The sequence below is a fragment of the Pelophylax lessonae genome, assembly GCF_965119305.1.
Source record: "Pelophylax lessonae genome assembly, chromosome: 1".
Lineage (NCBI taxonomy): Eukaryota > Metazoa > Chordata > Amphibia > Anura > Ranidae > Pelophylax > Pelophylax lessonae.
This window is the reverse complement of record NC_138768.1, coordinates 374,357,596-374,383,168: the sequence shown is the minus strand read 5'-3', so window position 1 is coordinate 374,383,168 and position 25,573 is coordinate 374,357,596. Positions and strand designations below refer to the sequence as shown.

The 25,573-nt window shown below is 42.9% G+C and overlaps 1 protein-coding gene across 1 annotated transcript in view; it reads right to left on the bottom strand.

The window, feature by feature from the left end:
* The window catches only part of KANK1 (KN motif and ankyrin repeat domains 1), a 322,774-nt gene that overhangs the window by 5,023 nt on the left and 292,178 nt on the right, over positions 1 to 25,573 (bottom strand). Inside the window, exons 4-10 of the mRNA XM_082242991.1 lie at positions 12,587 to 12,793; positions 12,343 to 12,451; positions 10,223 to 10,429; positions 8,735 to 8,822; positions 6,760 to 6,979; positions 5,543 to 5,685; positions 3,953 to 4,153 (exon numbers count right to left, since the gene is read on the bottom strand). Coding sequence (XP_082099117.1) covers positions 3,953 to 4,153; positions 5,543 to 5,685; positions 6,760 to 6,979; positions 8,735 to 8,822; positions 10,223 to 10,429; positions 12,343 to 12,451; positions 12,587 to 12,793 — 1,175 coding nt within the window. The remainder of the gene's footprint in view (positions 1 to 3,952; positions 4,154 to 5,542; positions 5,686 to 6,759; positions 6,980 to 8,734; positions 8,823 to 10,222; positions 10,430 to 12,342; positions 12,452 to 12,586; positions 12,794 to 25,573) is intronic.

Here is a 25,573-nt window from a genome sequence, read left to right as displayed (position 1 = left end):
TCTCTCTGCTACAGGAAGTCAGTTATGTCACAAAGCAGTGTTAGAGAATTTAACCCAACCCAACTCAAAAACAGAGGGGCGGGTACTGCGTCTGTCAATGAGCTTAAGAGAAAAGGATTTTACGGTAAGATTTTACAAAAATCCATTTTTCTCTGTCGCTCATTGACAGACGCAGTCCTCTTGATTAATAACACATTGAGACGTCCCAAAGCAGTGCCACAAAAGAGGGGTGGGATAACAGAAATCAAAATTTAAATCCAGAAGGCCCAACCGGTGCCCACTAGAAGTCTTAAAGGCTCATCAAACCAAGGAGGAGACTCAACTGAAAACCCAACGGAAAAAAACCCTCGAGGTAGACCACCGGTCTCCTCAAATTGCGGCCTGCAGAACCTTGCGGCCAAAAGAGGCATCCGCCGTTGCCATCACATCAACTTTATAAAATTTTGTAAAGGTATGAACCGACGACCAGGTAGCCGCCTTGCAAACCTGGACCACTGACGCCTGATGGCGGAAGGCCCAGGAAACACTAAGCGCCCGAGTGGAGTGCGCCTTAACAGGGAACGGAGGATTCCGACCCTTAATAGAATAAGCCTGTACCACCGTCTGTCTGATCCATCTGGAGATAGTCGCGGCAGATGCAGGCAACCCCTTTTTGGGGCCATCCGTGATCACAAAAAGTGAATCAGTTTTACGAAACGAGTCCGTAGTCTTCAGGTATACCCTGATTGCCCGAACCACATCCAAGGAATGTAACGCAAACTCCCGAGGATGACTGGGCTTAGGACACAGGGAAGGTAATACAATATCTTCATTCAGATGAAATTCTGAAACCACTTTAGGAAGGAAGGATGAATTCGGACGAAGAACCACCTTATCCTTATGAACCACCAGATATGGGGAACGACAAGATAATGCGGCCAGTTTTGACACCCTGCGTGCAGAAGTGATGGCCACCAAGAAGGCCACCTTCTGGGATAAAGTAAGCAAGGGAATCTCCCTAATATCTTCAAAGGGAGGTTTCTGAAGAACCGACAACACTAAATTAAGATCCCAGGGCGGTAAGGGCGCGCGCACTGGCGGAGCCAGGTGCCGCACTCCCTGGATGAAATTCCGTAGCCAAAGGTTTCTGAAAGAAGATTGCTAACGCTGAAACCTGACCCTTGATAGTGCTCAAGGACAGTTTCTGCTCAACCCCCTGTCGCAGAAAGGCCAAAATTCGGGTCACCGAATAGGTACGTGGGGGAAATCCAAAAGATTCACACCACGCAATATAAGCCTTCCATGTGCGATAATAGACTTTGCTGGAAGTCGCTTTCCTTGCTTTAATTAGAGTAGGAATAACTGAAGCTGACAATCCCTTGTCCTTCAGTACCTGGGTTTCAATGGCCAGGCCGTTAAAGCCAGCGCTTGTAAAGCAAGATGGAAGATCGGTCCTTGAGACCGCAGATCCTCTCTGAGAGGAAGTCTCCAAGGAGCGTCCGCGACCGGCCTGCCCAGGTGGGCGTGCCCGACTTGACGAGGCCAGTCCGGAATTACCAGGATAACTGGAATTCCCTCCACCTCTATCCTGCGGAGAAGTTTCAGCAGCAACTTGAGAGGAGGGAAGACATACAGTAGCTGATACTGCCCCTACGGGGCGATCAGCGCGTCTGCTGCGTCCGCTAGAGGATCGCGGGCGTGAGCTACAAACCTCCGCACCTTCCTGTTGAGCCAAAATGCCAACAGATCCACCTCCGGGGTGCCCCAATGAAGGCACATCTGGTGAAATCATTGGTGATTGACATAAGCCACAGCCGTGGCGTTGTCTGACTGGATCCGAACCAGGCTGCCCTAGAGCTGCTCGGTCCAGGAAATCAGACAAAGTCTGATCGCTCTCAGTTCCCACACATTTATCAGAAACTTGAATTCTATTGGAAGTAGTGACTTCCCCTGGCTGAGCATTGGAGACCGAAGCCACCAGACCAGAGACTCCCTGGTCCGCCTCACCATACCGGAACAGGCGGGCGCCAACTCCTGACAGAACCCCTCTCCACCGAGGTGGGGGGGGCTGTCGACCAATACGGACGCCGTGACTCAGTTTCCAACTGGTCGACGGCGTCCAGGCGAGACGTTTAACTCGCAGGGTCAGTCCCCGTCCAGTGGGACTATGTCGCGGCCGACCCAGCGCGGAACTAGGGCCTGCACGCGCTCGCAGGCTGACTGGGGTGACCACTGGATCTCAAAATCCAGCCCGTCGCCCAGTTTCAGCGTACTTGCTTGAAGATCTCACAGGAACACTGGAGAAAAAAGCTGCCTAATAAAAAGTTTTTCTAAAAAAAAATCCTGCCAGGACCAAAGATCCCAGCAAGGAACTTAGGTCCTTACTCCTAACTAGACAGAAAAAACTGACTTCCTGTAGCAGAGAGAGAGAGGATATACCCTCTGGGACTGCCCCTAAGGTGTGGCCAGAACGTTTTCCTTCCGTCTAGTGTCCTACTCCTGTAGAGGGCAGTATAACCCAATGTGTTATTAATCCAGAGGACTGCGTCTGTCAATGAGCGACAGAGAAAGTTATTTAACTTCTTCCCACCCACAATCTGTAAGCCAAAGGCTAAGTCCACACCTCAAACCACACCCCCAACACAGAATTGCAGGGTCCTTCTCTCCCACGGCTCCTGTCACCTTTTAAATTTTGCACAATCATGTCATTCATTCACTGTGCATAAAGAAACTACAAGTAGGTTTATTTAAAATGGAATACATGATTACCACACTTGTAGTTTGTTGACATTTCCTCCTGCCCTTCCCCCAAAAGAGCGTACCCCTACATCCTCTGCTTGAAGGGGTTAAAAAAATTGCAACACTCAGCATTTTATTCTCTAGGGCCTCTGCTTAAAAAACATTTAATTTTGGGACTCTAAGAATAGGCTTGTGAACCAAGTGGTTAAGGGAAACTCTGCACCACGATACAGAAATGAAGCCAGAGGAATAGTCTGCAGGAGATTTTAGTTGCAATGCTTTTGCAGGATCATATGCAAAAGAATAATAAATGCACATATACTTTCTACAAATGTGGATGCATTTCTTTTTTTTTTTTTTGCAAAAGGTGGACTTAGCCTTTAACATTTCCCAGCATGATGTCCTATGCTGGTTATATGTTAAATGTCCCTCCTTTTGAGAACTACCAGCCTACACTTTGCTCAGCTGGTGGCTCTTAATCCCTTCACTGCCAGTTCCAGTCCCCACCAATGATTTATAACCATTCATGTAGTTCCTAACCAAGTGATCACTATGTCAGAATTTTTTTTCAAGTAGTGTCTCAATTTAAGTGCACACTTCACAGCAAACAGGATTTCTATGGAAATACATGAAAGGTCTGTGATTCTGCCAATGCAACAAAATGAACAAATGTAGGTGGCTTTGTCAACCTGTCCCAGGCCCAAATTTCTGCTACTCAATTTAGCCAAGGGTAACTCTCTCAATTCAACATTGAGATTATTTTTAATCCTTATGTTGCTAGCATTAGTAAATAGATAGGAAGGTATATTATATTTACTTGTTTTTTTTTTTTTACCTTCAGTTACTTCCTGGTTTCCAAGCCTAGGCAAATGATGTCATACATCCCCAGGAGTCTTCAGAAGAGGAGGAGGGGTTTTCTCTGCTAGGCACACCCTCCTGCCCAGATACCACAGCCAAAAATGCTAGGGGGTGTTTTTTTAAAGTAATTTGTCAAATGAGCCATGGAGACATGTATAGGGGAGTAGGCTTTGAGTATTAAAAATTAATTGAACAGCATTTTAAGGATTTGTGTTGCTCAGCTGCAGCATAGTTCCACTTTGAGCTACTTAAAAAGATGCTTAACACTTTTTGCACCTCTGCTGTATAGACTTAGGGATCTGGGCTGTATAGTTTGTGATCCTCAATTATAGGCAATAAATGTACGCTTGTTTTGAGGGGAATAAAATGAACTTACATTGTCTTCTAAGGCAGCATTGCAGCCATGCTGGCCAAGCAGCAGTTTTACTATTTCTACGTGTCCATGTTCACTTGCACACATCAGTGCAGTGGAGCCTTCATCATCCTGAATGTTCACATCTGCTCCACAGGCCAGGAGAGCTTTGACCATGTCGATCCTGCCGTGACTCACTGCAAGCATCAAAGCTGTCTGGCCTGCCTGGAAATAGAAAACACAAAAAAGAGCATTTATGTTAGAAAAATAATTTATTAAAGAACCCAGCAACAGATGTGAATGGTTTACTCACATAGCAATGCACAAAATAGGATTTGTATGTGAGGCAACATATTTTTTGTAGGTGAGCGAAACAGCAGTAGCCATTCAATATGATGTAGAAAACAGCAAAAAAAATCCTCTGCCCAAGGCAACATGTAAGAGCTGGACAAAAAAAGTCCATTAGCCTAATCCAGGGGTGTCCAAACTATGGCCCTCCAGCTGTTCAGGAACTACAATTCCCATCATGCCTAGTTATGTCTGTGAATGTCAGAGATTTACAATGCCTCATGGGACCTGTAGTTCCGCAACAGCTGGAGGGCTGTAGTTTCGACACCCCTGGCCTAATCTGTTCATCTGCTGGAGCAATTGAATGAACTGTCTAGCCACAATGCAGCCTCATTTATGACATTCAAAAGAACAAAAGAGGCCCTGCCCATATAGGTACGGTGAGAGAAGTGCTACATTGCCTTTTCCACACACATAAAAAAAAAAAAAATGTAAAATAAAAAAAAAAAGTCAGATTTACCAGCCCCAATGGGAGTTGGGTACAGTGGAAACCTTGAGCCTTGTAATTTTGCTTTTTATAAGGTCTTAAAGCCTAGTACACACTATCAGTTTTTTTTTTGGTTCAAACTCAAGTGGCTGAACGGAAATAAAACTGAGGAGCTTGCTGTACTAACTATCTAATATTAGTACAGCTGATCTCCCTACTGAGATATTGTGTTCTGACAGGGGGGAATGCCCCCGCTGTGGAAACACACCGGTCAGCACTCACTGCCATTGGCTGCCAGCGCTGATTGGATGCCGGTTTTCCAGCATGCCAATTTGAAAGAAGCCGGCCATTAGGCCTGTTCTGTCCGACAGACTTGTGTACATATTTCTGTTGAACCAGCTGATAATCAACCAGTGTGTACAAGGCTTAAGGTTACCCACCAACACAAGACTGCATGGTTAAATCATTTGCTCAACACATAGGTTGCACTGAGATTCGTACAAGGATCATTTGCATTTTCCAAAGGAAAGACCATTTTGCTATCACAGGTTCTTTTTATTCTGACAGACTTATACGGCCTGTAATTCCTCCTTCTAGGGTGAGTGGAGCTTACAATGAATAAGTAACAGGTCATGTTTGCTGAGGATTCTGTAATGTAAAGCAACACACAGTTGCCAATATAAGCACTTTCATATTATTATGTTAAATTACGCTACAAAACATTTCAAATCCTAGATCGATAATGTAAAAAAATCAATGGTCTAACAATATTCAGCCTCTTTTTCAAGCAGACACTGGAGTTTTAGGCTGTCATAAGAACTGAAAAACAGGGATCCTACCTGGCTGGCTTTGGCATTAACGTCTCCACAGCTGAAAAGTTCCTCTACCACGCGCATATCCTTGGCTGCTTCTACAGCTGCCAAAGCTGCGAGCATGATGGGAGTGTAGCCAGCCTTGTTCTGGTGATCCACATTACAAACATCTGCAAAGAAAGAGACCATTCAGTTATGGCATTAGACCATTAGAAATAGAAGTAGAAAAGGAATATAAAAACTTCAGGGCAGTTGGCCCATTATATGTACGAACTTGCTATTTTCAAGTGAAAATCACTATTACAATCACATTTTTAGAATTTAAACAGCTTGCAAAAAATAACAGTTCTGGTTTTCACTGTGTTCATTGCTTTATTAAGAGTCCTATTAATTCACCCTAACTGGGTATGTTGTTTCCTTTGGCAACCTTAGTGGTTTTATAGTTTTATCTACACAGAACAAAGCTTTGCAGACTGCTAACATTCCTTGCCAGTAATGACCATGGGGAAAGCCATGTATGGTGATGTAGTTTCTGCTAATCAGTCTTCTATTTTGGATCATGAATGGCGTGTCTGTAAATGACCAAACACTTGTAGATCCATACAATTTGCATATTTTGATTACAAGGATATATAAAACTTCTAACATTAACCTTTTACAGTGTGTCCCATTTAATGGCCCCTTTGTGAGGTCATTCGGTTTTACCTGTACAAAAAAGTGTTTTGCATCAGTTCCATGACCAGAATTCTACCAAGCAGAGGAACCAACAAACTAAAAAAGTCTTAAAGTGGAGAGGCTTGGTTTATTTTTTAGCCCCACGTCAGTCATTATACTAGGGCTTTCCTTCTTGAATGAGCCACTGAACTGAAAAGCATTCAGGCACCGCAGGTATTACTTAATTTGTGTCACAAATCAAACACTACATTATGCAGTACCTTGTGCGCATAGGTCCAAAATGTTCAATTTAGCGTGCCAACCGTGCCAAAAAGAGCTGTGCCTCAGTGAGCCCTATTATATGTAGGCCACTGTACCAATGTAGGCAATGGACCAGCATTCTCTATCTGCATTATACCATATAGGACTTCTTTAGTTTGAAGTATATAGCAAACTGATATAAAAACATAAATGAATCCTATGGAGTTCCCCTCCATGCAGCAATAAGAAGCATTTAGAATGTTCACTGGTAAACTATGAATTTCAAGTACAAAGCTTCTCACATGACCATTTGATCTTCAAGCACTAACCAGCATCCAGCAGCAGCTTGACAATCTCAAAGTTGGAATGGGAGACGCTGTAGTGAAGCGCTGTGTTTCCATTGCCATCAGCCATGTTGATAATATAGCGCAGGGCAGAAGATGAAAGCTCAGTAAATGCAGCAATGTAATCCTCCACCATGGCAGGAATGGCAGATTTTTGACTTGATACCCTGAACCATTCATTTTGTATAGTGTTCAAACACAGTCTCTGCCAAGATAAAGCATTAGTTAATATACAGTGTTAAAGGTAATATTGTTACATATAAACCAGTGGTTTCTATCAGGAAAGTAATAATCAAATTTTGAATGAGTGGTCACTAATATAAAATTAAGGTCCAGGAGATTTATTTAATATAGATAAAGTATTGTGCTCATAATATTCCCTCCTGCCCATGTCCCCTCCCCCAACTTCTCCATCAAGCTCAACAATACAGCCATCAGTCCCTTCACTCACGCCAGGGTGCCAAGTGTAATCCTGGAATCTGACCTGCCCTTTAAACCACAAATCCAAACACTGTCCAACACTTGTAGCATTCACCTCTGTAAAACCTCAAAGTACCCTTTTTAACCGTTGTAACCACTAAGCAACTTGTTCACTCCCTTGTTATCTCACGCCTTGGCTATTGTAACTATCTCCTCATTGGCACACCTCTCTGCAAGCTTTCCCCTCTTCAGTCTGTCATAAATGCTGCTGCCTGACTCATCCACCTTACCAACCGTTCAGTGTCTAGCACCCCTCTCTACCAATCCCTCCACTGCCTTCCCATTGCCCAACAAATAAAATCCAAAACTCTAACAGTAATATACAAAGCCATTTACAACGCTGTCCCGAGCTACATCACCGAATTGGTCTCCAAATATCACCCAAACTGTCTTTTCCACTCCTTCTGCTCTCTAGCTTCCTTGTCTTCTTCTCCCATACTCATCTCCAGGACTTCTCCAGAGCCTCTCCCATCCTCTGGCACTCCCTACCTCAATCTGTCTGGCTATCTCCTACTCTGTCAACTTTTAGGAAATCCCTGAAACTCATCTCTTCAGGGAAGCCTATGCTGCCTTCAGGTAATAACTAAATGTTTTATTTTTCTCATCAGTTCATCCCTAATAGTTATTTATTTCAGGTACTTCTATGGCGCTTTTAATTTATATATTTTACATTCACATCAGTCTCTGGCCTCAAGGAGCTTACAATTTAAGGTTATTACCTTTTGTTCCACCAGCCCCTCCCTATTAGATTGTAAGCTCTCAGGAGCAGGGCCATCCTAACCCTCTTGTATTGAATTGTACTATTGCTGTATGGTCTCCTTTATATTGTAGAGCACTGCGCTAACTGTTGGTGCTACAGAAATCCTGTATAATAATAATAATATAGCAATCCTATATAATATTCTTGGTGTTTATGGAACAACCGACGGTGCAAAACTCCTATGAATTATAACAATGTGTATCCAGTCTTCATTGAGCTGCACAAGATCCATGCAATATACCGTACTAATGGAGAACACCGCTTGAACCTCTTGGATCAAAAGAATGAAGACTTTTTTGATAAGTGCTCATCAAAAGCAGGGCAATGTTTAGACAGATGTTCTAAGTTAAGTATGGTGCACTCTGGGCATTGCAGCAAATAAAAAAATAAAGGTAAAGGTATTAATACACATCACCCCTAGTAAAGTCCACCAAAAACCCTTGAGTGAAGTTCTCATTTAACTGGGACATCGGGCTAGATATCAAGTACACATTTTGGGGTAGGCAGTCGATATGTGGGGTGGCTGAAGACAGATACCCATTTAAAAAAAATGAAAATAAAAAAATAAATTTTTAAAGTTCTCAAAAGAGAAGTTTCTAAAATCCATTTTAATAATTGTTCATTATTTTCAAAATTTCAGTGCATTGAATATGTTAGTCTTCTGAAATAAAATGGGTCAGTCCACTGAAGCAGAAGCGCTTCTAGAGATTATGTACTTACCACATCCTTATTTGCTAAAGCTCGCGGGTCATCTACTGCCTCTTTCAGCACATTGCAAGCAGATAACATCTTTTCACTTAACTCATACCTGTACGTATATAAAAAGCTGGTATAAGCCAATATTTCACCACTTTCTACACATGTGCAAGGAAAAGGAATTGTTTTAAATAAGGTACTTAGCATTATGATGTTCACTACAAACAAAACAGTAGATATAATAAGAACATTAAGTAGTCCACACACAAAGCTAATAATAACAACAGAACATGTTAACAATACAAACAGGATACTGGAAAAAAAAAGTAGATGTAAACATCCATTTTGTGAAAAGTATCACCCGGTGCTATCACAATTTAGTTTTTTTATGCTCCATCATGGCACAAAGTTCAAGAGTGAAGAACTGGGGACTGGCTGGTAAATTCTATCTCAATGAAAATGTTAAGAGGCCAACATCTGTTTTGTAGAACTTTATCTTTATATAAGGCTGCCTATATTTCCTATTTAAATACACCATTAGTATCTAACCTCTTACTGCATCCAACTGAGCTACAGGGAGTGAGTACCATATGTTCATATTTGAAATCATGGGTATCACCACTGCTGGGCACCATGTTCCAGCGCTGCAATTAAAGACTATTTTAATGGCTCTGACAAAGTTTTAGTGCTCTGCTTATTTCAGTGTACACAAAAGTATATGTAATGGAAGCTCTTCACTTAGTTGAAATTATTGTAGCGGGGTTTATACATTTATTCGAGATTTCCCCTTGTGGCACAGCATTAAAGCATAGGTACAAAGAAGCTCAGATTTTACTTTATTTTTTCCCATGTAGGATAGAGCAAAGGAGGGTTATAACCCTAGTCACATTTTTTTTTTTTTTGGCCATCTCTGTCCGATTGCCAAAATTTCCCTTCACTTACTGTCCTGTAGCCAAACAGGAAGTGAGAGCAAATTTCTGCAAATGAAGGGAACTCATTGGGGATCCCCAGTTCACTGGAACTAGCATCCCCATTGGAAGATTTCCCCTCTATTACATTTCTGGGGATAATCCAAAATGTAGGATTTTCTTTTACTTTCAACGATAAAGGGTAAACAGGACAAACAGAGAGAAATCTCCTTAGCGGGGACACAGACAGCAATAAAAACTGATACAAGTTCTAATCTAAATTTTACGTTCAGTTATACTTTAACTGTGCCCCCTTAGGTCCTTCCCACCATTAACACAATTGGTCACACTCACTTCTATTTCATTATTACTCTTCTTGAAGTGCCCAAGGGTGCCTTAGGTCTTTTGCAATCATAGCAACGTGACAGGCATCCAGTCAGTAGCCTGAGTTTTGGTGAATTTATTGCAGAGAAAGTTAGGTAGCAGGTATGTTTATCTACTGCCAGTGCACCAAGCTTTACTGCTCCAGTGCTCTGCAAGTCTAAAATAAAGATAAGTTGTTAAAGGCCTCTCTACTTAGCAGCAATTCAGGAAAGTAACAGACCTTTCTCTAATCTCTACTTTCTCGGTTTCCTTTTCATCTTTCTCAACATTACTCAGTGGTTCAGAGACGCCTACATCCCCACTTCCAACTTCTTTATGTATCACTTCAGACTCCTCATTAAAGCTTTCCTCCCCTTCACATTCATCGTCTGATTCAGTGGAGGAACTGTCATCTGAACTCGATTCATCACTGGATGTAGTTTCATATCTGAAATAAGAGAAGCTGTCAGTTTAGGTTTACATCACACATTTGGCTACCTTAAAAGTGTACAATACCTCTAAAATGATAACCAAATAAAGAAAAAGAGCACTGTCCCTGCAATACTGGGGATCATGGTCATGCAATGTTTGAGGATGCAGAACTAGGGGTGCCTATGAAATTGCATATTCAATCTGGTGGTCCAGTAAACTAGCCTAGTGGTCTACAAACTGCGGCCCTTTGCTTGCCTTTAAACAGGCACTTGGGGCACCATTTCTCCCACAGATGCAAGCTACTTTTCCTTTTACTGACACCAACAGTGGGGCATAATTCCTGCAAATGAAACCAACAATGGGGCACTATTCCTCCCACTTACACCATACACAGGGTAGCATTTCTCACACTGACACCAATGATGGGGCATTATTGTTTCCACTAACACCAACAGGGCATTATTTCTCCCACAGAAACCTATGATGAGGCACTACTCCTTCCCCTGATACCAACAATGGGTCACTATTCCTCACATCAATACCAACAATGGGTCACTATTCCTCACATCAATACCAACACAATAGGGCACTATTCCTCCCACCAATACCAATGATGGAGGACTATTTCTCTAACCAATACCAATGATGGAGGACTATTCCTCTCACCAATACCAATGTTTGGGCACTATTCCTCCTACTGATACCAATGATGGGGCATTGTTTACTCCCATGATTTTGGTCATTTTCTACTTACACTGGCCACAATCCGGCCCTTTTAAAGTCTGAAAGATAGTAAATTCACCCTTTGTTTAGAAAGTTTGGAGACCCCTGCTTTAGCTGACCAGTATTGTGAGATGGAATGGTTTATCAGAAGAATGCTAACTATCTAAATCAGCTTCTCTCAAGCAGGGTTTTGTGGAACTCTAGGTTTTCTCCTAAGGTTGCTAGGGGTTTCTTGGAAAGAAAGCCGTGATGAATTGACCCTCCACCTACACTGACCAGCAATGCAAGGGATAAATTTTCCATTACCGATCACTATTCTAGTTAAGAATATATACGCCTACTGTACTTAGACAAATTTTCTTATTGGCGGGGGGGGGGGGGGGGGGGGTCAGGTTTAATTTGTTCTATAGCCATCTTTTTTTTTTTTTTTTATCTAATCACTATAAGAAATCCTCTTGCTATCTGATTACTAATACAGATCATACTGCCTATTTTCTAGTAAAAGATCTACAATCGTTTTTGTATGTTTTTGACTGCAATTCCTGCAATTTGAGGAAAAACTGTAACTGCTCTGAAAGGATCTAAGATGTGCACATATTTTAATTTAACACACCGCACACAATTAGGAAGAGGTCAGGCACGTGATTTTTACTGCTGCAGTACTAATTTTAAGCAGCGGGGGGTGATGGGGGAGGTCATCTCAGTCTGCCTCGGTGCTCCTGTTTTGCAATATCTAGTGCAGCAATATTGATAAATCTCTCCACTAACGCTTTCCTAATAAATTGCTAGCATTATAAAAATGCCAGCAGTGTTCTTTCCTTTAAAGCATTGCACACTTGGTAATATAATTATTTCATGCAGCTAGAACTCCTGCTATTATATAAAGCATTGCTGGTCAGCACATATTCCAGGAAGAGGCACGCGAATCACATCATGAAGTCTTTATTTATATCCTGTACTTACTGCAGTAACTAATGAATTTTCCTGGAGATTAAGAGTCCCTGTAGGGACAGGTGTCTTAGTTATGTGATCTTACGAGCTGAACACGAGCTTAAAAGGTATTGTTGTTTTCTAATAAACATGAGACCGAAGCCTATTTTTGAAGAGCTTTGCATATCCCTTGGCTCTACACAACATCCTCTAAACTGGCCAAGCAAGTGACAAGCAGAGACAGGTTGTAGGCGTTTTTATTTTATAGAGGCTTACCCGCCATTAATGCCAACAAACTGAAGATTTTTCTTGGTATTTGAAGACTTGCTCTTCTCACCCTTTCTTTTCATGATAGACTTAAGAGTATTCTGACTTCTGGCATCTACTGTTTAAAAATGGAATTCAAGTTATAATATAATATGCATCATCATTCACAACTATGCAGACTGAATTGCTAAAATATTTTTTTTGTTTCGAACTTGAAGAAGGAAATGTTTGAAATATTATAAAACCTATTTACCATAAGCAGAAGAAGCAGAGATTTCGCTGGATAGTTCTGTTGTAGTCACAGAGCTGGCTGTAAGAGTTGACTCAGTACTGCACTCGGTTGTTTGAACAATTTTCAGCTTTTCCAGCTTTGAAACTCCTGCTCGGCTTTTAAGGCCAACAGTCCGAGCACTGGTAGCGGTAACCTTGGCCTGGGATAAGACTTCCACATCTGTCCCTGCTGAAACAAATAGAAAAAAAAAATAAAACAAAACATTCACATTATTACACTAAAGCCTCGTACACACGCAAAGATTGTTGGCCGACCGATCGGCCATCTTTTGTCCAGTGTTGTTGTGTTGGTTGAAATGTGCTCTAGACTGCACACAAATTTTTTCGGCCAACAACAACCAACTGCAGAAGTGATGTCATGTGCTGGTTTACTTTGCGTGTGTTTTTTCTTCTCTGAGCATGCCCAGTCTTGCTCATCTGATTTTTGTCTGCTGAAATCTGTACTGACTGACGGAAAATCGGCCGTTCTGTTGACCGATTCAGCGATCAGATCAAACCACCACATCGGCCATCATTTATTTTGTTTTCATTCTAAACTCAAGTAGATGATTATACAAATCTTGTCTTGTTCAGTCTGTCCACATAACTCGAGTTTTGGGATAGAAGGCTAATTTTGGTAAAGAAAGTTGGTACCAAAATAAATGCCTTTCCTGACCTCCTTCTCAAAGAGGAAAGCTTGTCTGACTGTCACTGGCTTCATTATTTTCTAGGTGACTTTTTTTCTAACCAGCACACAGCGAGAAAAGTCAGAGTTAAATCCTAAACACCTAATCTGTATACCCTGTGACCCAGGAAATACATACAGAAGCCACTCAATCAGCAGGACAGCTAGTCAATTAGCATTTTCAGAGAAAGGGGAACACGCCCCTGAGACATGTAGCCACGCCCATCTGACAGTAGGAGCGACATGTGTGAACCCGGTAACAACAGGCTTTAATGTGCAGCAAAGCCTAGTGTGGAGTTGAATTGTCTGCCTTCCTTCAAGGAGTTGTAAAGTCTCATGGTTTTTTCACCTTAAGTGCCGTTTTCCACTAGTGCGACTTGCTGTGCAACTTGACACATGTCAAGTCGCACAGCAAGTCAAAAGCCATTGATTTCAATTCGGCCCGTTTCCACTGCCGCAACTTCAGTTGCGGCGACTTCAAAAGTAGTTCGTGCACTACTTTTGAGCCTGCTTCAGTGCGACTTCCCTCTATAATGAGGGACAAGTCGCACTGAAAGCCGCAGTTTACTTTCGCTACGAAGTCGCGCTAGAAGTAGCATGACTTCGTAGCCGCGGCAGTGGAAACGGAGCCTAATGCATTCTATGCAGTAAGGTGAAAAACCTTTTCTGCTTCAGCTGCCCCCAGAACCCCCCTTTTTCTTACCTGAACCCGATCGTTCCAGCGATGAGCATGAGCCAAGCAGCTCCAGCCGCTGCCTCGGGTCCTCATTGGATAGACTGATAGCAGCAAGAGCCATTGGATATGAATCAAATCAAGTGACATGGGAGCCAGGGGCGGGGCCAAGTCCTGCTGTCTGTGTCAATGAACGCAGCAGCGAGACTCGTGAACCTGCCCGCATGGGTGCCCCCCATGGAAAGCGGCTCTCAGTGGGGGCACCCGATGAAGAGGAGCAGCCAGGAGCAACACTGGGGCACCCCAGAAAATGAGGATCGTGGGCTGCTCTGTGAAAATCCCTTGCACAGAGCAGCTAAGTATAACATGTTTGTAATTTAAAAAACAAACAAACAAAAAAAACATTTACAATCATTTTAGTGCCGATTCACACTACCGCGACTTGTCAGGCGACTGGTCAGCCTGACAAGTCGCGGTCCATTCTGTGCTACGGGAACCATTCTAATAGGAGCGACTCAAGTCGCTCAGACTTAGAAAATAGTTCCTGTACTACTTCTGGGCGACCTCGGAGCGACTTGCATTGGCTTCCATTATGTGAAGTCAGTGCAAGTCGCGCCGAAGTCGCGGTGCACGCGACTTCACGGGTCGCCCCCGAAGTCAGATCGCCATAGTGTGAACCGACACTTAAGCTTGTCAACCTGCAGTGAGAGATTTATATTTCATGCTGAGCAACCACCAGACATTGCTAGTCACGATGTGAGCGGCTCTACAACAAAAGGTTCATAATTGTGCAATTCTCTCACACAATACCAAAGAATTCAGGCAGCAGAAAACTAATCTATAAATAGCTATAATTGTGCCCTGCACATGAAATGGGTGGCGCCCCCCCAAACAAAAGAGAACATTCAGACCCTTTAACATTATCAATATTAATTCCAAGTCTATGAGGGTGCAAATCCTGCTTAAAACAGGTCAAAAACAGCTCAACAGCAGGTAAGATGCACCTGTCAATGAGTTCTGAATAATCTCAGAATCGTTTCCTATTGATGCCATCAACAAAAGCCCAAAGCCCGTGGACACAGGCCCTTTGAAGTGTGGGCCGCTTTCTTTGCTAGGGATTGTACTAGCCCTGATGTCACAAGGGTGTCTGGCTGCTGTCTGTGAAGCTTCCAATGCCTCAAGCTGTGGCTGCACAATATCAGTGACAGCAAGGAGTTCCGTGACCATGCACAGAGAGAACTCAACCTGTTCCCTGCTGTCACTCACAGAGCACTGGAGGCTTCACAGGCAGCAGCTGGACACCCTGCAAGACCAGGAGGAGGAAGGAGGGGGCACTGAGGACTCAGTGTCCCAGGGTAAAAAACAATTATACCCACCCTTAATGACAAATTATTCATTTCTACACAAGGGCTCCATCAGTAAATTCTATTATTATAAATGTTAGCAGCCTGAAAAGTGATTCCTGGGGGGAGGGCGAGCTGCCCGGTTTGTGTCAATGGACGCAGACGGGGGGGGGCTGCCTGGTCTGTGTCAATGGACGCAGAGGGGGGGGGGGAGCTGCCCGGTCTGTGTCAATAGAAGCAGAGGGGGGGGGGGGGGCGGACCTGTGTGGTCTGTGTCAATGGATGCAGACTGGGTGGGGGGGGGGGGTTGGGGGTGGTTTGGAGCTGCCAGTCTGTGTCAATGGATGTAGACAGGGGGGCGGAGCTTCCCAGTCTGTGTTAATGGACGCAGACAAGGCGGCTCAGGAGCGAGCCCACACAAGTGTCCTCAAAGAGAGTGGCTTTCTATGGGGGGGACTCGTCAAAGAGGAGCCACCAGGCGCATCAGAGGTGTACCCCAGAAGAAGAGGATCTGGGCTGTTATGCGCAAAACCATTGCACAGAACAGGTAAGTTTGACACATTTATTATTATTTTATTCTTAATTAACCCTTAACCTCTTCCCGCTGGCCATAAACATATATGCAGCCTGTGGGCGAGTGGACTAACTCCGAGAGGCTGCATATATGCGGCCCCATGTAAACATTTTCCTGTGCTGTGAGTGCACACCCTGTGCACTCACAGCACAGACAAAGACGGGGACAGCTAACGGTGCATTCAGTCACTCACAGTGATCACATGACCCAAATGCCCACCTCCCGGCATTAAGAAGCTCTTAAAGGGCTGTGAGGCAGTGGTGGGAAAGGCTTAATATAACTTTATTGTTTTTTTTTTTATATTTCTGCCTGGTTTAATATTTTAAAGAAGACCTTGCAATTCAGGCAAGTTCTGTTTATTTAGTGTGACTCCGCTCTACATACCATACTCCTCTGGAGTTTCCTTTCAACAAGATCCTGGTAATGCTGAGTAGCTCAAATTGTAAGAGAAGATGCTGCAGCACAGCACAGGATCATCTTCCCATGCGATTCGGGCTATTCAGTATTCTCAAGCATCTCAATGGAATGAAAATAACATCACTTCCCCTATGCAGTTTTTCCATCGTTTTAGGAAAGTGAAAGGGGGAAACCCAGGATCCTGCATTCACTATATCTGGTCCCCCACGGAAATACAATCGTTTTAGTAAATATAAACATCTTTACACCTTTTCTCATCAGCAGTATATAGCAGTCTTGTGACTTCTATTAGTATCTGGTTAAAGCTTGTAGGAGGAGTTTTCATTGTCCTCGGTCTGTCCTATAAGGCTGCAGGATTCCTGACCCTTTGTCTGGAAAGTGCTGATTGGCCCTGTGCTGATCACATGCACTCTCCCAAGAAAAAAAAACTCTCCAGCATTATACACCAAACTGAGCATGTGCAGATTGCCCCCAAGACTCTGTACTATTAGGAGGTGGATTGGGGACTGCGGAGGAAGGGGAGGATCAGAGAAGTCCGGCTCAAACAGCCTTTTTACACAGTGTACAGGATTAACCCCCTAGGTTCCACAGTGAGTAGAAGTATGCTTTACTGCATATACAGACTGATTTTACTGTTGTGGGTTTAGTAACACTTTAAGTAAGCAGAACTTGCCATTTTGGTGCAAGGTCTGATATAAAGCAGATATCCAGGATAACAAATAGTGTCCAAATACATTCATCAAGTGCAATCTTCCTTAAATCTTAGTGTGCTTTGTGTATTGTTCCCAGATCCGTGCATTAATCCAGTGTGAAGCACTTCCTCTATGCAGGAGCTTCCTGTAACAAAGACCAGTCACTGCTGCTCTCTCTCCTTGTGCAGGATGACTGGTCTGGTCTCTGCCCCTCCTATAATTTTCTACATACAACCTGTAGTAGGCGGAGCCTGTTGGGTCCCTCCCACAGCTCTGCTCTCTGCACAAGTTATGTGCAGCAGTGTAATAATGTCACTACTTTTATAAGGCAATATCTGAGTTCGAAAAGGCATTAGGTTTGAATTTATATCCTTTGTTGCTATTGGAGAACATATTTAAACAAAAGTTCCTGTGCTGGGAGTCCAGCTTCAAGCTCCGGAATAAGGTGACACTGCCTGAAACCCTTGGAGGGAAATAGAAGGATTATTTTTGGAAAGTAATGTTTAACCAAAAGGTGTAGTAGATACACAGTAGATGTAGGAGGAATCTTCTCAAATCTGATTGGTAGCTATGGGTTACTGCATTGTACCCATGATCACTGCTCCTTCCACTGCCTTGCTGCTGGCTGTGCTAGCTATCTATTAGTGGGAATAACGGGGGCTGTTCTTAGGACATTCCATCAGCAGGATGCCATGGCTGTGCAGGTGCCTTGCAGTCTGCAGTGGGAGTTAATTTCCTGTTTTCTGTGTTATGATGGAAGGGAACGGTAAAGTGCTGTGTAATGTTAATGAATGCAAGTCATAAGTCAGACCTGAGAAAGCACAAAAGGAAATTGCAACAAGTTAGCATCACACTCCCGGTCTCGTATAAGACAGTTAGGAACAGATCTCTAAAGACAGATTTAAAGGGCCAGCCACCCACTGACCTAAACATGCTGCAAGATACAGAGTATGTATTAGCGCTGCACCTTGATTGCATTCTCTGTAAAATAAAGAGAATAAACAGGGAGAGTAAGATCATTCCACAAATGTATAGCAGATTGCTGGAAATCGCAGCACTAGAGTCCCTGAAAAGGTAAAAGCAGCAGGTGGGTGATTCAATCTGCTGACACCTACCTAAAGCTAAAATACCAGTTTGTGTGACCTGACCCTTTAATATATGCAGTCATGATACCTGCTGCACAAGCAGATATTCCACATAATTAAAAAATGATGACCATCTCATTACTGTAGCATTCCTTTTCCCACAAAAGGAAATTAAACTGCAGTGACCCGGGGCAGTGAAGTCTGCCAAAGCGAGATTGCCTACGGCTGCTGTACAGCTCTGCGATACATGTGATTATGTTACAAAGGCAGGAAATCAGATGGGATGTTTACAGACACAGAGGGACACTGGGCTGGTGTATGGCACCTCTTGTCAAAACCCACTGCGGAAGTGTTATGGGAGTAGGCAGAGAGGGTGTGAACTGCGCCCTCATTAGAGGAAGTATTAGGTTATTCTCAACAGCCCTTCTTATCCTGTGTAGATTCCACTGGCTACAGCATGTGAAAGAATTCCAGCAATGGAAATGAGGATTACAGCGATGACAGCAATCGGTAGAACTTTAAAACACCGCAATGTCCAAATCATAGGAACAGGCTCTTTCAAATACCCTTAGGGGATAAGGAGACAATCAGGGACTAACTGGGACTATTACATTTTAAAACGTGTGTTTAAAGAGGTGTAAATCAGAAAGCTCCCAAAAACACCAGTACTCAAAATAAATCTTCTTTAACCAGTTCTGGACCGGAAGGTTTTACCCCCTTAATGACCAGGCCATTTTTTGCGATTCGGCACTGCATTACTTTATACGGACAATTGTGCAATTATGCAACGCTGTACCCAAATAAAACTGATGTCCTTATTTTTCCCCACAAATAGAGCTTTCTTTTAGTGGTATTTGATCACTGGTGCGATTTTTATTTTTTGCGCTATAAACTAAAAAAAAAAAAAAAAAAAAAAAAAACACAAAACAATATTTTTCACATTCTGCTATATAACATTCCCAATATAAAAAAATGTAAAATTCTATTTTTCTCATCATTTTAGGCCAATTTGAATTCTGCTACAAATTATTGTTAAAAAAAAAATTCCCAAGCAGCATATTTTGATTGGTTTGCGCAAAAGTTATCGCGTCTACACACTAGTAGAAAAGATTTAGGTCATTTTTTCTTTCTTTCTTTTTTTTTTACTAGTAATGGCGAAGATCTGTGATTTTTAGCAGGGCAGCGACGTTGCATTCACTTACATTGAATCCTGCCCTTAAGTGGAAAAAGGTTGCTGACCGCTGCTCTAGAGAGTGGATCTCACAGGAGGTCCCTAATGGTGGCCATACATGCTTTGATAAATGATCAATTTCTTTTCCAACTGATCTCTTCTGGCAGGAACAATTGATCTATAGTGTACAACCCATTTGACTGATATGTCACTCACAGGGAAGCGAGTTTTGATTAGTTAAAGGATAAATTCACCTTTGCAACAGGTTACATGTTCCACCTATATTTAGGGTGGGCATGTAACATGTCCCAGTTCCTGCCTCCTCTCCTCCTGCTCCCCCCCCCCCCCCCCACCTGTGGCAACGGGTGGGGGATCCTTTCCAGGCACCCGTTGTCAGCATAAAAAAAAAAAAAGTGTGGTCGTGCAGTGCTTCGCCCACATAGCCGTGTCATTCATTCACAGAGTCCTATGAATGAATTAACTACAAGTACTGTCAGCCTCTGCTGCTGACGGCTTGTAGTTCCTGTAGGATTCTGGCATTGCACCACCATGGATCATGGATGTTATGCCTTACAGGCTGCAGAGTGAAAAAATAATAAATGGACATTTTTTTTTTATCTGCAAAAAGATTTGTATTTATTTATTTATTTTAAAAAGGTGAACTTATCCTTACAGATATAATCGTAAATGATCAATTTCCACCATGTAATCTCATAATCTGATCTCTTCCAGCTTGCGTTTCAGCCTGGTCACGGCTGGCCACTGCACAGTTTCTCTGTTCTCTCCTCCTGTGATGGCCCAATCTCCACACTGTGCCGACGTCTCCGGACTTCCCATCTCGGGGCTTACTCCACTCCTGGAGTCTCAGAGCTGCCCACCCACAAGGCTAATACCATACACAGACAAGCATTTGTCAGCTCAGCAGGAAGCGGACCACAATACATCTTAAGTGGGGTACACACTAGTAGAAAATCGGCCGAAAATTCCCATCCGAGGTAAAATCGTCCGATTTTCGCCTAGTGTCTACACAACTTTCAGCAGCCAATGCCGACATTTTGAACGAAAAAAAACGGAGGGACAAACACCAAATTTTTTTTCGTCCGTCCCCAGACGACCGATTTTCGTTTAATGTGTATGTAGCACGTCCGTGAAAAATCGGATACTAAAGACCGCGCATGATCTGAAGTTGCTGACAACCCGGAAGTCTAGGAACAAATGTGCCAAAAAAAAGAAAAAAATCGGACGAGAAATTTCGTGAACATTTATGCACTGTCAACTAAAAACGGTAATGAACGCTGAGAAGATAGAGAAAAATCAGAGGATATTTCGTCCGATTTTCGTCAAGTGTGTACGGCCCTTAATGGATCCACAGGATTGTCATCTGGCAAATTTGGAGGGGGACAATGAACTTTGCTAGTGTAAGTGAAATCCATTTTATTATATGTGTTTTAGGAATAAACAGATACACTTAGAAGGCTGCGTCTTCTTGCTTTTTTATCCTTATATTTTAATGCAAAGTCATTTGCCAGGGGTTCTCCGTTGGAGAACACACTCTTCCAATGAAGCATGAAGTTACATCTCTGGTCAAGCGTCACTGTTTTTATTTCCCAATGTTAAAGTGTTACTAAACCCACAATAGTAAAATATGTCTGTAGATGCAGAATAGCATGCTTATTATACTTACTGTGTAACGCAGTGATCCGCAGTGCACAGATCCTCCCCCTCCTGCACGTTCACTCTGGACAAGTCCAGATCAGCACAGTGCGTTTAGTTCAGCTGCACATGCTCAGTTTGGTCTCTATTGCTGGAGAAAACACTTCCTGGTTTTAGCTGAGCTATTCAGGTCACATGGCATTAACATCACACATTTGGGTGTGTATACAGATCCTAAATGACAGCAGCCCACTCCCTCCCTCCTCCTCCATGCCCAGTAACTAAAAAAAAACACAGTGGGTGGGACCGTGGAATGTCACATATTGATTTATTGATGCTTTTCTTTTCCTTGGGAGGGTACATGTGATCAGCATAGGGCCAATCAGCACTGTCCAGACAGGTTCAGACAGAGAATTAGGGTCTTGAAGCCTGATAGGGTATTAATGGGAGAAATGAAAACTTCACCTACAAACTATCAGCACTCACTGATACAGGTCACAAGATGGCTCTAATTGCTATATACAGCTGATGAAAAAAGGTATTTATCAGTTTATATTTACTAAAACTATTGCATTCCCATGTTCTGTGTACTGTGGGAGACCAGATATAGTGACTGCAGGACCTGGTTTAATAACACTTTAAAGGAAAGCTGATATCAAGAAAAGTGAACTCAAGCTGGAACTTAAGCTGGCCACATACAGATTGTATTTTGGAGGATTTCTGCTTAATATGCAGAAATTTGTTCTGTGAATTGCCCTATGGGCACTAGGCAGCTTGACAAATGTTGACTTTTCAACTGACTTTTGTCCAAGTTACAGAGTGGAAAATTCTCAGCTAACCAGCTCCTGTATCCAGTCAGATGCAGCCACAAATTGGGTATGCTGACAACCACAGGCGGTGGCCATCAATACAAATGACGGCACTTCAGATTTGTCCATCCATGGTGTTTAGCATAGATTGGGCTAAATGAGAGAAATCAGTCAATTCTCCTAAGGGCTGAACAAGAAAAATGTTAACTTGAATGGCCAGCTTTAGTCAAGCAACAATTTACTTATTTAGAAAAAATAGCATGTTTCAATAAAACCTGCATTCCAGACCTTCATCATTGAAGGTACCGGGCCCTAAACATGGGTACCACTCAACACGTGCTCATCTTTGTACAGCCACAACCTGCCATAGACTTTGATGAGCTGCAGACAGCTGGGCACACTAAAATGCTGAAGGGGATGCACTGCACCTAAACAGCCTTGGTGTCTGGGTTAATGCTTCCATGTAATCGCATTTTCAGTCATGACACACCTATTTCTTGAAGAGTGCAACGGAAAAACCTTCACTACTAAATCTATAAAGCCAGGAAGAGAGGTGCCAAAACTCCTCACGATCAACTGTTTAACACTCAACAATAGAGATGGGCTTAGGAGTGTTTGGGATCCTAGTCACAACCCATGCCCCAATCCCACCAGGAAACCAACACTGCACATGGTTAATCACAGATAGTGAGACATTTCTCAGTCTGTGCAGCTGCGGAGTGGGAATTGTCTCACTGCTTGTGATTAGCGGTGTGCAGTGATGGCTTCTTGGCAGGATCAGCAGGTGGGTTGGGACTAGGATCCCGAACACGCCTGAACCCACCTCTACTCAACAATGGCATTAGAAACGTAAACAGTAAAAACGGACTTCCGCAACGTTACATTCTGATAAATACTTTCATCCTACATGGATTGCTTTAACAAGGGCAATCACAAGCCCAACAATCTAACCAATTCCCAGATTTACCCTGGAGCCAGTGCTTTGCTAAGCTCTCCAATCCTGAAGGCCCTTACAGAACACGGATAGGAGCTCCCTCATTCTAACATACATCGAAGGCCCCTTTTACACTTATGCGACTTGTCCTGCGACTTTGGACTGCAAAGTCACATGACAAGTCGTACCCCATGATTTCCAAGGAGTACCATTCATATCTGTGCGATTTCAAAGCAGTCCCTGCACTACTTTGATCTGACTTTAAATCAACTTGAGGTCCATAGACCTCAAGATTATACAGCCATTGTTTCAAGTCTCGTCTAAGTGGCATCAAAGTGGTGCTACTTTCAGGACGTACAAGTGTGAAAGGGGCCTTAAGTCCCCTTAAGTCTCCTTTGTGGTAAGCACGCTCACCACGCAAGGCTCCAAAAGCATGTTGAAACTTGTTTAAAAACTTAATTTAGACAAGCCTGTGAAATTCTGGGAGAATATAGTCTCGTCAGATGAGACCAAAATTTAAATTCATGTTTGGAGGTCAAATAGCATTGCACATCACCCCAAAAACACCAAACCAACAGCAAAGATTTAAGGTGGGAACATCATGGTGTGGGGCTGTCTTTTAACATACGGTACTGGCAAGCTTCATGTCATTGAAGAAAAGATGAATGGAAAAATGTATCAAGACAATCTTGATAAAACTTTGCTGCCATCTACCAGGATGATGAAGATAAAACGAGGGTGGACATTTCACCAAGATAAAGATCCCAAACACAAAGGCAAGGAAGCTCCAAATTGGTTTCAAAGAAAGACAATAAAGCTACCAGAATGGCTTAGCCCATCACCTGACCTGAATCCAATAGAAAATCAATGGAAAGGACGAAAGATCAGAGTTCATAGAAGAGGTCCACAGAACCTTCAAGATTTGAAGATGGTTTGTGTGGAAGAATAGGCCAAAATCACACCTGAGCAATGCACACGACTAGTTTCTCCATACAGGAGGCGTCTTGAGGCTGTCATTACCAACAAAGGATTTTGTACCAAGCAATAAATACATTTCAGTTAGCGTAAATAGAAAAAACAAAAGTGGTTCCTGTGAAGGCCTCTGAGTCCATAGAAAAAGGGAGAGGGATAGGCCACACAGCTGAAACGTGTCTAATCAGGTACCTATTGATCAATGATAGGCATATATAGAAAAAAAGGGAGGTATCTGTGAATGTAATGGAAGCAGAGGGCTTCTAAAACCTATTCACAGAATCAAAAGTTGATCAAATATAGACCCCAATAATGGCACTGAGATAGCTGGGTAAAGTGGAAATTATAAAAAATATATTTTATTGAAGCACTTATGCCTGGTAGATGAACAAAAGACACACATGAACACAATACATAATAAAACAATAAAAACAAGTACATACAGTGGATAGCATCACAGACAGACCACAATGACAATTGAGTATGAGTGCTGTCGGAAAAAATCAATCAAAAATATAGAGCCACATCCATATGGTAGAAAAACCAATGCCTACAATGTTCCTGAATAGGAGTACCGTATATATGGGTATAGCTGTAACTTGATTAGGCACTATAAGCAACAAACCACCTATAATTGGATAAAGACAGCAAATGAAAGCTGCAAAGAGAAAAAGAAAGTCTCCTGAAATGAATATGGATCCAAAAAATGGGATAAAAATGATATTCCAATTGCTGCTGGAGTAGGAAATAGGTGCTAGCTGGACGATGAGGACTCCAAATGATGATGATGTCCGTCAGAGTATGAACAAACCCAACTACAGGTTGTAGCAATCTTCTCCAATTTAGCATGGACATGCACAGAACAATTCCCAAAAGACCGTTTCAGTAATGAGGTTGCCTGTCTCACATATATAAGGGGGACAGGTGGGAGAGTCCTTAAGTGCTGGCAGATAGGAGAGATTGTAAACCTGGAGGTCGTGAAATGAATATATAAAGTTTATACCTCCGTGTGTGAATCGGCGGTGACCCGACGGCTTGTGCAGTCTCACAGCGGCGTAATCCCATTCGGCGCTTGCTCCATCCGAGTCTCTGGACAGTGACGGACAGGTCCGTGACGGCCGGTCTCGCGTCACATCCGGTAGCGGCGAGCAGCTAATCCAGGAAAGCCGTAGCCAACCCAAAGTTGGGGGGGTCACCGACACACGTCCAGGAGGTTGGTCTTAGTGATGCAGTCCCACTGGCAAGGCTGACGCGTTTCACCGACTAGGTCGGTTTCATCGGAGCTAATTCAAGAGGAGCAATGGATTCCCATTTATAGTAGACATTAATTGATCCCATTCAGGTGAATGGAAATTAACCCGAGGCCATCAACATGTTATAATACCATTGGGCCGCTAGGTGTCAGTATACTGTTTACACATTCAAAGGGAAACCAACATGGCTCCATAAAACTTTGCTTGTACAGTGCACATCTCCACGGCAACTAATACTGGGCCATACCGAGTACTAAAGACCACTCAGCATGGCCGAGCATAGCCACAACATGTTGATGTGCTATTGAAGAATATTATAAAAATATTATAAAACGAAAGATAGGGGTCTCTTGAAACCACATATGGCCATATCAATAGAAAAGGTGGGGTTACTTGGAAAGACAAAAAATAAAAAATGAAAATAAATCGAAATGTGCATACAAAATCAAACTAAGGGAGTAGGGGACCCAGAGGTACCAAATGCTGCAAACAATCACACAATCAGGGATCTAATGTAGTAACGGGAACCTAGTGAGAGAAATATATAGTGTTACTATAGGTATCCTCAAATTCCCACTGTTTCCCCATATTATGAAGACAATAAGGTACATTATTAAGAAGGGCCGTACAGTAACCCAGAACACATTTGGGCCATTAGATGATGGCCAGACAGACTAAGATTCACTAGGGAGGGGGGGGGGGGAAAGGA